At 39.6% G+C, this 11,684-nt stretch overlaps 1 protein-coding gene across 6 annotated transcripts; it reads right to left on the bottom strand.

Annotated features, from left to right (window-relative positions):
• Nucleotides 1-1,571: 1,571 nt before the first annotated feature.
• On the bottom strand, nucleotides 1,572-11,640 carry FAM111A (FAM111 trypsin like peptidase A). 6 transcript variants are annotated; one of them, XM_081279450.1, is made up of 5 exons: nucleotides 11,386-11,476; nucleotides 9,809-9,919; nucleotides 9,463-9,591; nucleotides 7,164-7,282; nucleotides 1,572-5,054 (listed from the first exon to the last, which is right to left on the bottom strand). In XM_081279450.1, the coding sequence occupies exons 2-5, from the start codon at nucleotides 9,861-9,863 to the stop codon at nucleotides 3,294-3,296; spliced, it is 2,064 nt and encodes a 687-aa protein (XP_081135576.1). In that variant the 5' UTR covers nucleotides 9,864-9,919; nucleotides 11,386-11,476; the 3' UTR covers nucleotides 1,572-3,293. The 6 variants fall into 6 exon arrangements, with proteins under 6 accessions (XP_081135576.1, XP_081135577.1, XP_081135574.1 ...); XM_081279451.1 differs by having other exon boundaries at nucleotides 9,809-9,914; nucleotides 11,386-11,443; XM_081279448.1 differs by lacking the exon at nucleotides 9,809-9,919 and having other exon boundaries at nucleotides 11,386-11,640.
• Between the last annotated feature and the right edge of the window lie 44 nt (nucleotides 11,641-11,684).

The raw sequence follows: 11,684 nt of genomic DNA, 5'->3' as shown, positions 1-11,684 counted from the left end.
CCATACAGTGGAATATTACTCAGTGATAAAAAGAAGTGGGCTATCAAGCCATAAAATACACACAGAGAAACCTTCTAAATGAAATAGCCAAACTGAAAATGCTACATACTGTGAAATTATAGTTACATGACATTCTGGAAAAAGTAAAACTATAAAGGCAATAAAAAAGATCAGTGATTGCCAGGGGTACAGGAGGGAGGGAAGGGACAAGCAGGTAAAGCACAGGGAAATTTTTAGGGAGGTGAAACTACTCTGTATGACATTGCAATGGCGAATACATGACATCATGTACTTGCTAAAACCTATAGAGTTTGACAGTACAAAAAAGCAAAACATTAGAATACACAACTTTAAAAATTCATTTAGGAGTTCAAAAGATCAAAGGGAAGAATGTATGCAGGCTGTGACCAGTCTAAAGGTATTATATTATAACTGCATTATAAATGAATAAAATAACTGCCAAAGAGCTGAGGGAAAAGGTCCTGACTTTAAGTAACTTTGGGAAGGAATTGAGTATGAAGATTAAAAGCAAAAGAAATTGCACACAAACATTACATTTTTGTTGATATATTTCTCCTCTGGATACATTTTGCTTCTGTGTTTTACCACTGAGCTACATCCCAGCACTTTTTATTTTTTATTTTGAGCCAGGGTCTCACTAAGTTGCTGAGGGTCCTGCTAAGTTGCTCAGGTTGGCCTTGAGTTTACACTGCCTCAGTGTCTCAATTCCCTGGGATTACAGGTGTGCACCACTGTGCCAACTGCATACCAGAACCAAACAGTTAAATAAATTACTGAGGTATGATAAAAATTCTATTTTCTGTGGGTGGAGTAGAGAATTTATAGGTAGGCAAAGGGAGGGAGTGAAAATGATCCATGTGGTTATGGATCCATATGGAGTTAAGGGTATTTTGAGTCTATACTGATGATGGAATTCATGAATGGGGAAAAGAGACAAATCTCCAGGCGAAATGATCCCAAATAAATTATGTAGATTCTCCAGGAGTCCCCTACCTAAGGAAGGAGAACCTAAGTCTCTACTTCACAAACATGGGTTGTGCATAGTAACTTTCTTCCAAAGAGTAGGGTAATACGTAAATGATAAAACACCATTTTAGCTGGGGGACAAAGGCCAGCACCAATGATGGGTCATGTTGACAGTATGATCCCTTGGTAGGGTGAGAATGATACTTCATTCTATAAACTTCCTCCCCAGTCCACAACCCAGTCCCATCAGAAAAGCATCTGTCAAATTCTAATAGACGGGCAGCCTTAAAACCAAGAAGTCTGAGAAACTGTCACAACCCAGAGGATCCCACAGACATGAAAGTTAAATGTGATGCCTACACTGGGTGGGATCTTGGAACAGAAAAAAGGACATTAGGTTAAAACAAAGGAAATCAGAATAAAGGAATATGACCTTCTAGATGCCCTTGTCCTCGTAGCCTGTTCATATGGGAAGAGTTGCCGAGGTCCAGCCCCGGCCAGGGGAGTGGGGTTCCAGGGGTCCTGAAGGAGGAGTGGCGTCCTCGAAAGAAGAAGAGTCAGGACGACAGGTTACAAGTTCTGAGCAACCTCCAGAAGACATCTCTGCTGTCCCTGGACGGACCTTTATTTTTATATCTTTTTTACAGGTGTTTTTTCAGGTAGTTAATGGATAGATTCAAAGTCTGAAACTTTTTTGATTTACATAATTTTCAAGAATTACAATCTTTTCTAACATACATTGATTACCTAAGATATTGAGTACATTGTTCAAAATATTTTTTCTGTAACCTTAGTCAATCATGATTAAGCTTTTACGTTTTCACCTCAATCACTAGGTGCTAGGCGACGCAACTAGACTATGTGACTACTGACCTATTATTCACTTCTGACTTTAAAGCATACCTATAATTATTTCATTAATCTTTAGCTTTAAAGCATACTTATGATTAAGCTTTCTTACTTCTAAACTAAAATCTCACTAAAACACACTTAAAGTAGTGAAAGTCTATTATTTAAAAGCCTACTACTCTGAAGTACCTCTAAAATATATCTATGTCAATTTTACATTATTCTATTTTTAATTTCCAAGGTAATTTCTTTTTTTTCATATGATCTATTCAACTACTTTCTTAAAGAACTTCCTTGATCCTTGGTCAAAGCACACCAATTTTTATGTCTTTGTAAGCTTTAACTAAAGGGCAGGCTTTATCCCTCAACCCATTTGTCATTTATGTTAACTATGTGTTTTCCATTTTTATCATTAGTTTCTGTGTAAAGCCAAGGAGGGTCTATTGGTAGGGGAAATGTATTTTTATTAGCCTCTTGTCCTCGAGGGGGATACCATAAGCTACATACGGTGGTCCTTGTACTGTTGGCACAGCAATTGTTTTTCTGTAGCTAGGCTATTGTACAGGTTGTGGCTTTAGGATGGGGTTGGGGGGCTAATGTAAATTGTTAACCATGGGATAAATATTTCTTGTTGTTCAGGCTTAAGGAATAACACCATTGTTTGTATCCTGAGATTGAAATGCACCTCATGGCATGTCTCAATTCTATCCTTAGTCTCATTCTGGGAATTTTCCTGCAATTTCAGGCAATATGTCTTTTATTATTGATTGACGTATGCCCTGTTATCCATATCATGAGGATCATAAACAAAACACTTAACATTTCTAATGGTTCCAGTTTCTAGATGGCGTGGCCCGGCTGCAGCATCCCCCACACTGTGACCCTGTCAGACAGTGGCTACAGGAACGCCTTCACCAAAGAATTGATATTACTTCTGACTTTCCAGGACAAGTGTATTCTGACATTTAGTAATATGAGAATCTCAGAAATTGTAAAAGATTTTTGTTTGTAATCATTTCTAACCAAGCATTTAACTCTTCAGTTAACATTAACTACAGTGCCATATTTTGCTCCTGATTGACCCACACATTTTTCTAAGCATTTCCTTTCCATGTGTCAGATATGGGGGATAATTGGTAAACAAGTTTAAGCTTCTGCTGTGAGGCAAGTGAATTTAGGGGAAGAAATGAAAAATACATCAAGTTACTGGAGATTGTCATCATAAATGTTGCTAAATCATATCAAGTCTTCATTTTGCTTGACTTTAACATAGGGGTAGCTCTTCTCCTCATAAGGTTCTTAGAACTTATTTCTCTAGTGGATAGAAAAATGCTTGGCTCATGGAAAGTGGCCTACAATATTTATTATTAATATGTTTTATGAAATTGACCATGGAATATGGAATAAAATAGGCAATCCCCTTAAAGTTGGTAAGTGGACTAAATTCTCACCAGTCCTCAGTACTCTTGACTTGGCATTTCTACATCCTGTTGGTTTAGAAATACATCATTATACCATCTTTCATGGTTTTGCTTAATATTTGAGAGGATACTGTTCATAGCCGGACCAAACTCAATAATATGAGCCTTCTCACTCAGTAGCGGACACGTGGTGCCAGCAGCATGCATGGCCACCAAAGAACCTTTGGAATCAAACACTGGAGAGCCAGAAGACCCAAAAAAAAAGGTGGTGTCATAGGTAATCACATCAGGATTTTGAAGCATTTCCTGGAAGCTTCTTTGAGTGTACATATGGATAAACTCAGATTTATTGTAACCTGCTGCTGTTCTCATCTGAATCCTTTCCTTACATTTCTCTTCTCGTTTACCCTGAGGAATCACAACACAAGCATCAGTATGCTTCTTTTCTCCATCTGGATGGCCAATAATATATATCAAACCACTAGATGGTATAGGACCAATCCCATTATACAGTCCCGCAGGTACTTCTTGTCCATTTTCTTTCAGTTTCAGGACGGCGTAGTCAAGAGTTGTGTCAGATATCTCAAACCAAGGTTCAACGAGAAAGCAGTTGTCTTTTGAGACTGGGGTATCTTCATAATCAAATTTCACCATTACACATTGACTGATTATATCTGCCCACTGGCTTGGCTCTATTCCTTCTCCCACGATATCATTTATTACATGCCGACAAGTGAAAATGAACAATCCCTTAAAAACAAAGCAGGTGGCACAGCCTCCATTTCCATTATTGTTCCAGAATATGTACCCCACTGAGTCACTGAGTTGTGAAAGATGTTTGATCACTTTCACTGGAGTTGAGTTTTTTGTGCGTTTCCCAAAATTTGTTTTATGCAATTCAAATAGAGAAGTATTCTTCTGTCTTTTTTTTATTTTTTCCTTCAAGTTTTCCCTGATTTTTTCACTTTCTCTTTTCAAACAGGGATACTCTTCCACAATGTACTCTTTTAACACAGGGGTGTTTCTTTCTTCTAACTCATTGTTTTGAGCAGCTGCTGCCTTAGGGTTCATTACTTGATCAGCCTCAACTTGAAAGAGCTTACCTTCTAACTCATCTATCAGCTGTGAGTTTTCTAGAATGGAGTCCAGGTTACCAATGAGCTTCCAATTGTCAGTCTCCAAAAAGGGAAGAAACCTTCCATCCTTGCACATGGTGTCCTTGATGGTTTCTCCTTTGAAACCATAGACACAAAGTTTGTTTCCTTCTTTGTGAAGTTCCCCACGCTTCACAATTCGTTTTCTGATCTTCCCAATTGCATGAATGTAAAATTTGACCACGTCAGTAGATTCCTGGTTGAGCCGGCCAAATACTTGTCCATCTTCTTTCTGCTTGCTTTTACTTTTGGAAAATGTAATTACCACGTGGCTGTTTTCAGGAAAACAACTGAGCGGCATTCCAAGGTTTAAGAATCCTTTAATTCCTTCTGTGCCACGCACCAACATTTCCTCACCTGGCCGAGTCTCCATAGCTTTTCTGACAGCATCAATGGTCTTGAGCCCCACCAGCAAGCTGTCCCCCTCACTGCATGTGAGCATGTATTTCATGTTCTTGTTTTTTCTAAGGTTTACATTCAAGGTAATAGTAATGATCTTGTTTGGAGAAGTGGTCTGGACTTTTGGAGTTTTCCTGGGTGAGTGGGAACTTTGATCCTGGGTGTCATTTATATCTCTTGGCCTTTTTCTAGATTGCATCTTCATTTGAACAATACCTGAATTGTTCTGCTCTTCTTTTGGGACCTAAAAATATATGTTAGAAGAAAAACCTTGAGACTCTGAATAGAACCCTAGTTTGTTGTTGTTGTTGCTTGTTTCCTTTTTAAATATGCAATTCACAGAATTTCTATGGGAAACTCATACTCAAAAAAACCAGTGAATATAATTAGATCTGAGTTTAACTTCAGCTCTAGAATATAAGCGGAGCAGATTGTCACATCAGTCAGATAAGCTCCTAATATGATACGCTGGTGCATTTTTCTGAGACACATGCTTAAAAAGCTACCAACTTTCTTAAAGTGTCACTTCATGTCTTGTTTACTATTCTCAGCTGTAAAATTTTTACTTTTCTCAAACACAGTGATAAACTGCACTGAAAATTTTGTTCTTAAAATACCAAGTTCATGGGCTGGAGTTGTAGATCATTGGTAGAGCACTTGCTTCACACGTGTGAGGCACGGGGTTCGATTCTCAGCACCCACATAAAAATAAGTAAATAAAATAAAGCTCCATCAACAACTAAAAATTAAAACAAAAATTTTTTAAAAATACCAAGTTCAGCAAAAATAAGTCACCATGATTTATTATTAGGCATCACATTTTAAACAAAATCCTCATTAGCTAACTGATTATCTGGTCATACAAATAGTTATTTCTAATAATGAATACCTTCATTCACCCAGAACCTATCATGCAAAAAACTTTACTTATTTCCTCTATGACATAAATTCATCCCCAAATTCTATGAATTGAGAAGAAACAAATATGGCCTCTCTTTGTCTTTTTGATGGAGAAACTTAGGTATAGAAAGTTTTTCTTGTTAGTGCCTTTCCTAGCATCATGTAATAACCACTAAATGAAGTGAGTGCCAGAATACCAACACTTAAGTCTAATATTCCTTTCCATGACACCAAACATTTTTTCTTGGTAAAATTTGCATTCATGACACTCATTTATTTTTTGGGGGGGCAGGATACCAGGAATTGAAATCCTGAAATGGCCCTTGCCCCATAAGCCACATCCCCAGCCCTATTTTATATTCTATTTAGAGACAGGGTCTTGCTGAGTTGATTAGTGCCTCACTTTTGCTGAGGCTGGCTTTGAATTCATGATCCTCCTGTCTCAGCCTCCCAAACCACTGGGATTACAAGCATGCATAATACTGACTTTTATAGGGTATCATCCTAAGAACCAGGAGTTGGGGAAGGGGAAGGAATTAAAGAGGATTAGTCAAACAGCACAAAAAAATTAATGAAAAACTAAGAGCAACTGCTTATGAATAGGACTTCAGGAAAATGTACCTATGTCTAAAAGGTACATTTTCCTGAAGTCCTACTCATTACGGTGAGGGTATGAACAGGCATGGGGTCATATGCTAGCAAGGCTACATTCTGATAATGGGAATAACAAAGCCAGGATTGTCGTAAAGACTAGGCCTAACATCTTTGTGTAACACAGCCTAGCAACATGACTGGCATATAATAGGGTAAATTTGTTAAATACTAGTAGTCTGGGTCAAAGAGATAAAAAGAACACAAGTTAATGTAAATTTACTTGTGCTATGTGTGCAAATCTTCAAAAGGCATCTCTAAAGCCGAATGCTGTCAGAAACATCTTGCTCATGTACCCCACCGGAGCATTGCAACAGAATTCCAACTTGTCAAAGTATTCTTGGGCACATATAGGAACTTTTGAAGGAAACTTATTAGAGGTAAACTCTTTTACCTGACTAACATGGTTATGGTAAGAATAAACAAGCAAAAAATTTGTTTTATAAACTGTAAAGCACTGTACAGATGTAGGTTATTATGATTCAGTATATCAGCCACACTTGGCATGGTATTTCTGTGCTATGAAATAGATTAATTTTGGTTTTGTTTTATCCAAAGTTTAATATAGTTATTTGGTTTTTATGGTTGTCCAGGAATTATTACCAGTTTTTTTTTAAGGGCTAGTGTGACATGACTAAAATTATATATAACAAAGTGGATGAGGAAGGGTCTTACCTTATATAAATATTTCCAATATATAATGATATGATTTCCTGGCAGGAAGATTTATGCAATACAGACCCAAGGATGGCTAAATCTAACATTGGCATATTCATTACATAAATAGTATTTACAAACATACCTGAGAAAAATAGTTCTCTATTTTCATGTTTTTTTTCACATTAAACAAGTTCTTCTGTGACCTGCGTTTCTTACAGCTCATGATGACTTGAAGATGAATTAGGTAGTTCAGCTGAAACACTAATTTAAAAAAGGTTCAAGTTACAGCAGTATCTTCATAGCTGTCATTAATTATGTAGAGGAAGAGATGAACTTCCTTCTTCAGCTCTGGCCTTGCCCTCCCCAGAGATATTAACCTAGCAAATAATTTATCCACCAAGTATTATCACCCCAACAATAAAAGCTTTCTTTTATAGAGCATTATGTGTCAGTCACTACACTTGACACTTTATGAAAATTATCTCTAACTGCGAATCCCAACTACAGTGGGAAAGAGGTTATATCTAGATTTTTTTTTTTTAACTTGGGGGAAAGGATAGCTTAAAGAAGAGAGATCTGTCCAAGTGCAAATATTAAAACCCATAGAAAAATCTGTAGTTGGAGAATTCAAAAGTGTGTTCTTCTACTTACCTTGAGTTAAAATTTGGTCTTTATTTAAGATGGAGATGCGAGAGATGGTAAAATTTAAGGAAAAGGGTAGGAAAGGAACTGGTTAATACCCTGAAGATAAAAGAAATTTGGAATGGGATTTCATAAAGTAATCTGAAAAGTTTACATAAGCTTCCACTCTTTTCCTTTCTGTTTTCATAAGACCCTCCCCCCACTGCCTTTTTAATTCCTTGTTTTCTCTCTAGCTTCTGCATATGAGAGGAAACATTCAACCCTTGACTTCCTGAGTCTGGCTTATTTCACTTAGCATGATGTTCCCCAGTTACATCCATGTACCAACACATGACGTAATCACATCCTTCTTTATGGATGGGTGAAACTCCATTGTGTTTATACACCACATTTTCCTTATCCATCTGCTGATGGACACCTAGACCATCTCTATTACTTGGCTATTTGTAAAAAAAATATACTCTATTTCTAAAATGAAGGACATTTTCTTTTATAATCACAACACTAATTTTTTAAACCCAAAATCCAGATGAGGTATGAAAGTTGCCTTTAATTATGGCTTTTAAGTCTCTTTCATTCTAGAAAAAGCATTGATCTGTCAAAGTGGACAGAAAAGCTGTGGAATGTTCACTTCTTGGATTGCTTCTTTCCCTTGTCATTTTACTTATGCACTCTCCTCTGCACTCTTTGGCAAGTGGAAGTCATCTAAAGACTGTGCTTATTCATGTAACCACTTCACTATGGGGCAGGAACTTCTCAATTACCGGTAATGAGTTTCTAAGGAAATCCAGTTAGCCTATGTGAAACTTAGTTTCCTGTTTGTAAAAAGAGACAATTATTTTAAACAAGATATGAATATGAAAATGTACTATATCAATGACAGTATTTATAAGAACATCTGGACTCAACTATAAGATTGCCACTTCCCAGTTTCATGACCTGTGAAATAACAATTAAATACTTCCTGTCTCATTTTCCTTATCTAAAATGAGGGCAGTATTAGAATTAACTTCTGGTGTTGTGAAGATTAAAAAGTATCCTTTAGAACAGTGAATGCCATTAAATAGGCTGCCCAGTAAATATTACTGCCAGTACTAGCATCAGTGTCAAAACACTTAACCAAAGGTATATTTTTAAACATCAAAGAAGGGGTGGAGGTGGTAAAAATAGACAAACAATTGAGGAACTGAGCTGAGCTGTAAGATCTTTGAAGGCAGAAAATTTGGGTGGGGTGTCACTGTTGATGATGATGACTCATCTAATGATGTCTGAGAAAGAAACTGCTTCAGAAGTAATTTTCACACCCACTACAAAAGGAAAACAAATCAAGTAGAAAGAAATATGAATTTTAGGATTACTGGCTTGCATATGAGCAGCTGCAGTGGAAAAGGCCAAGATGTTAAGAATACACCCCAATACCGCCCGGCCCCACACATCCGTTCCAGTATCTAGACTGAACTGTGTTATATCAAAATGTGAAGGACTTTACCCCGCTCTGCTATTCCAACCCTGTGTTATAGTGTCCAGGTTCTACTCACCTAAAGGACTTGCTTTACTTCCTACACTAAAGGGATAAAAGTAATACAGCCTGTCCTGGATCCCATCTCCACCTGACAGCTCTCCTGGAATTTCTCATTCTCATATTCTCTTTTCTTCTCCCCTCTCCTTTCCCTTCTCCCCGTTCCCCTTTCCTTTGCCTTCCTTTGATATTTCTAGCGTCTTCTTATTTCCCCGTCCTTCTCCCCACCCTGACCTCCCCCCCCCCCGCCCCCCCACTCCCGGCCCCGCTTCCCTCTTACAGTCTCGCACCCGGCTCGCTCCTGGGCGCGCTCGCTTGCTTTCACTTTCTCTCTGGCTCAGCCAAGCTTTCCAGAAACTGGGATCACGGCCGATCCGAGCCTGGTCCTTGTCCGCCACGTCGCTCCTCTCTCCAGCACAGAGTGGGACAAGAAACACTGGTAATGAGTTTCTAAGAAAATCCAGAGCCCTCCGGACCCTCCAGGTGGACGACGCTTCTGGCCCAGGTTGCTGGGCCTCCAGCCTCATCCCCTTCCAGACCCAGAGGCTCCAGCGCGCCCGCGTCCCCCCTGCGGAGCAACCGGTGGGCTCTCCCACCCCGAGCGCTCGCCCACCAGGCTGGCTCACCAATTCCGCGGGCTCCTTGGCTGCTGCGCGCCTGGCACAAGCAAAGGGCTAGCATTCAAATCCCGCGCCAATTCACGTCAGCAGCCCGGGTTCCACAGAGAGGCAGCTAGTCTGGCCAATGAGAGTGCGCCCACTTAAACTCGGATTGGACAAGAAAGGATGGAGGTGGGATTAAGGGCTTGAAAGGACCGCCCACCTTTCTGTGAGTGGCTGTTGCCCCTGCCATTTAGTTACTTTCTTTGCCTTCTCTGCTTGTCAGGCCTCTTCTCTCCTAAACTACTCCATCTCCCACCTCCATCCCCCTCAGTTCCTTGCTTTTTTGGACCTCTGGGAAGACGGGGGAGACTGGCTGTTCCTGGCCTCAGGTGGCTCTCCAGAGAAGCATCTGATTTTGTATTTATTTCAGACAGCGCCATCAGTCTAAAACAAAACCTTCTGAATGTCTCGGTCGTCAGGGCGAACCCCGGGAAACACATTTATCAGAGCCCATGCCTGTTCTCTTAATAATGATAATAATAATAATAATTATCATTATTATTAATATTATTATTAATTATTAATTATTAATAATTATTAATAATATTAATTATTATTATTATTTACAATAACAGAGACAAACTGCATTGTTGCTAAAAATATGGTAGATTTTCGCCAACCATAAGAGTTTTTTTTTTTTTTAATCCGAGCAGATAATTCAAAAGGATTACTTAAAAGGTTTCCTTACTCCTAGGAACAAAATAGATTTGCACTTGGGAAACACAACAAAAAGGAACTGGATTTCAACTTAATGAAACAGCTACTTTACCCAGCTTTAGGGGCAGAGGGCTCTTGGAAGGGGGTTTGAAGGGACCTCAGCAGGGAACACTGATTCTGGGTTGAGGGGTGTTGTTTAAGGCTGTGGAAGAGGCTGATTCGGTCTTGCAGGGGTCTTCAAGAATGGCAAATGCCTGCTTTCAGAAATGTCATCAAAGCAACCTGCTGATAAGACAAAGCCAAGCTTATTGCTTATGAGGTAATGGAGACTAAAAGCTTGACAGTATTCTGGTAGTTTCCTGGGGAGGGTAAAGCAAAGCTGGGCTAATATTGAGATTGTGAAGTCTGGTTTAAACCTGGTCTTTAGTGTGTGTGTTTGGGGGGTGGGGGATTAGATAGGATTGGGTAACAGTTTAGGGTTGGTGGATATACCGAAGTTAGGATTTTGAGGAGAAGGTTCAAGAATTCTTGAGTTGCAACCTGTTCTTTGATGCCTTCTAATGAAGACTGGTTGGGTCTCTGAGGACGTTACTGGAATAAATAATAAAAACACTTGCAACTTTTTAATTTCCTGGCAGAACATGCCTGGACAGTAAATTTACGTTGATGAAAGCAAGACAAGCACATCATGTTAAGCACTGCAAAAGAAATACGTCGTTTCACCTATCTCTGTTCTTTTTACGTTTCCAGGAACTGCACGCAGTGCCCCCTCTAGAAAAGATAGCATCCAGGAATAGAGGATTTTTCCTCCTGCTCTCTACCAGCCCGAGAGTTTTCTGCCAATGAATTCTCCCAGTTAGCCCAGAACCAAAGGGGTAACTTACCTAAGAGGAAGAGTCCGTTCCAAGTCCAGCGATGAACTCGCCAGCACCACTGCAAGGGACCTTTCCCGCCAGCACTGGAATCGCGCTCTTCCCAGAAATGACGCGCCTGGCCAATGAACAGAGAGATCCTGAGCTCGTCTTCTCTTTTCAGACAGCAACTCGCCTCCTCGGAAGCCAATTGGCCGCTCTCTAGCCACGACATGGAGCTGTTCCACGGCTTCCGCATAATTGGCGGGTGAGAGTGAATCGCAAGGTCAGGCGGGGGAGCGCTCCCCCTTTCTCTCCTTAAGCGCTACTTT

The sequence above is a fragment of the Spermophilus citellus genome (genome assembly GCF_964194105.1).
Source record: "Spermophilus citellus genome assembly, chromosome: 2".
Taxonomy (NCBI): Eukaryota; Metazoa; Chordata; class Mammalia; order Rodentia; family Sciuridae; genus Spermophilus; species Spermophilus citellus.
The sequence above is the reverse complement of the archived record's forward strand: the minus strand, read 5'-3'. Positions and strand labels throughout refer to the sequence as shown.

What these genes read in the sequence shown, in the direction of transcription:
- FAM111A (XM_081279448.1), bottom strand. Translation starts at nt 11,611, where the DNA reads ATGCGGAAGCCGTGGAACAGCTCCATGTCGTGGCTAGAGAGCGGCCAA. An exon ending in AGCGAGCCGGGTGCGAGACT is followed by an intron (nt 7,283 to 9,462) that starts GTAAGAGGGAAG and finishes TTTTTAAATTAG; the next exon opens with TGTTTCAGCTGAACTACCTA. An exon ending in TAGAGAACTATTTTTCTCAG is followed by an intron (nt 5,055 to 7,163) that starts GTATGTTTGTAA and finishes ATATATTTTTAG; the next exon opens with GTCCCAAAAGAAGAGCAGAA.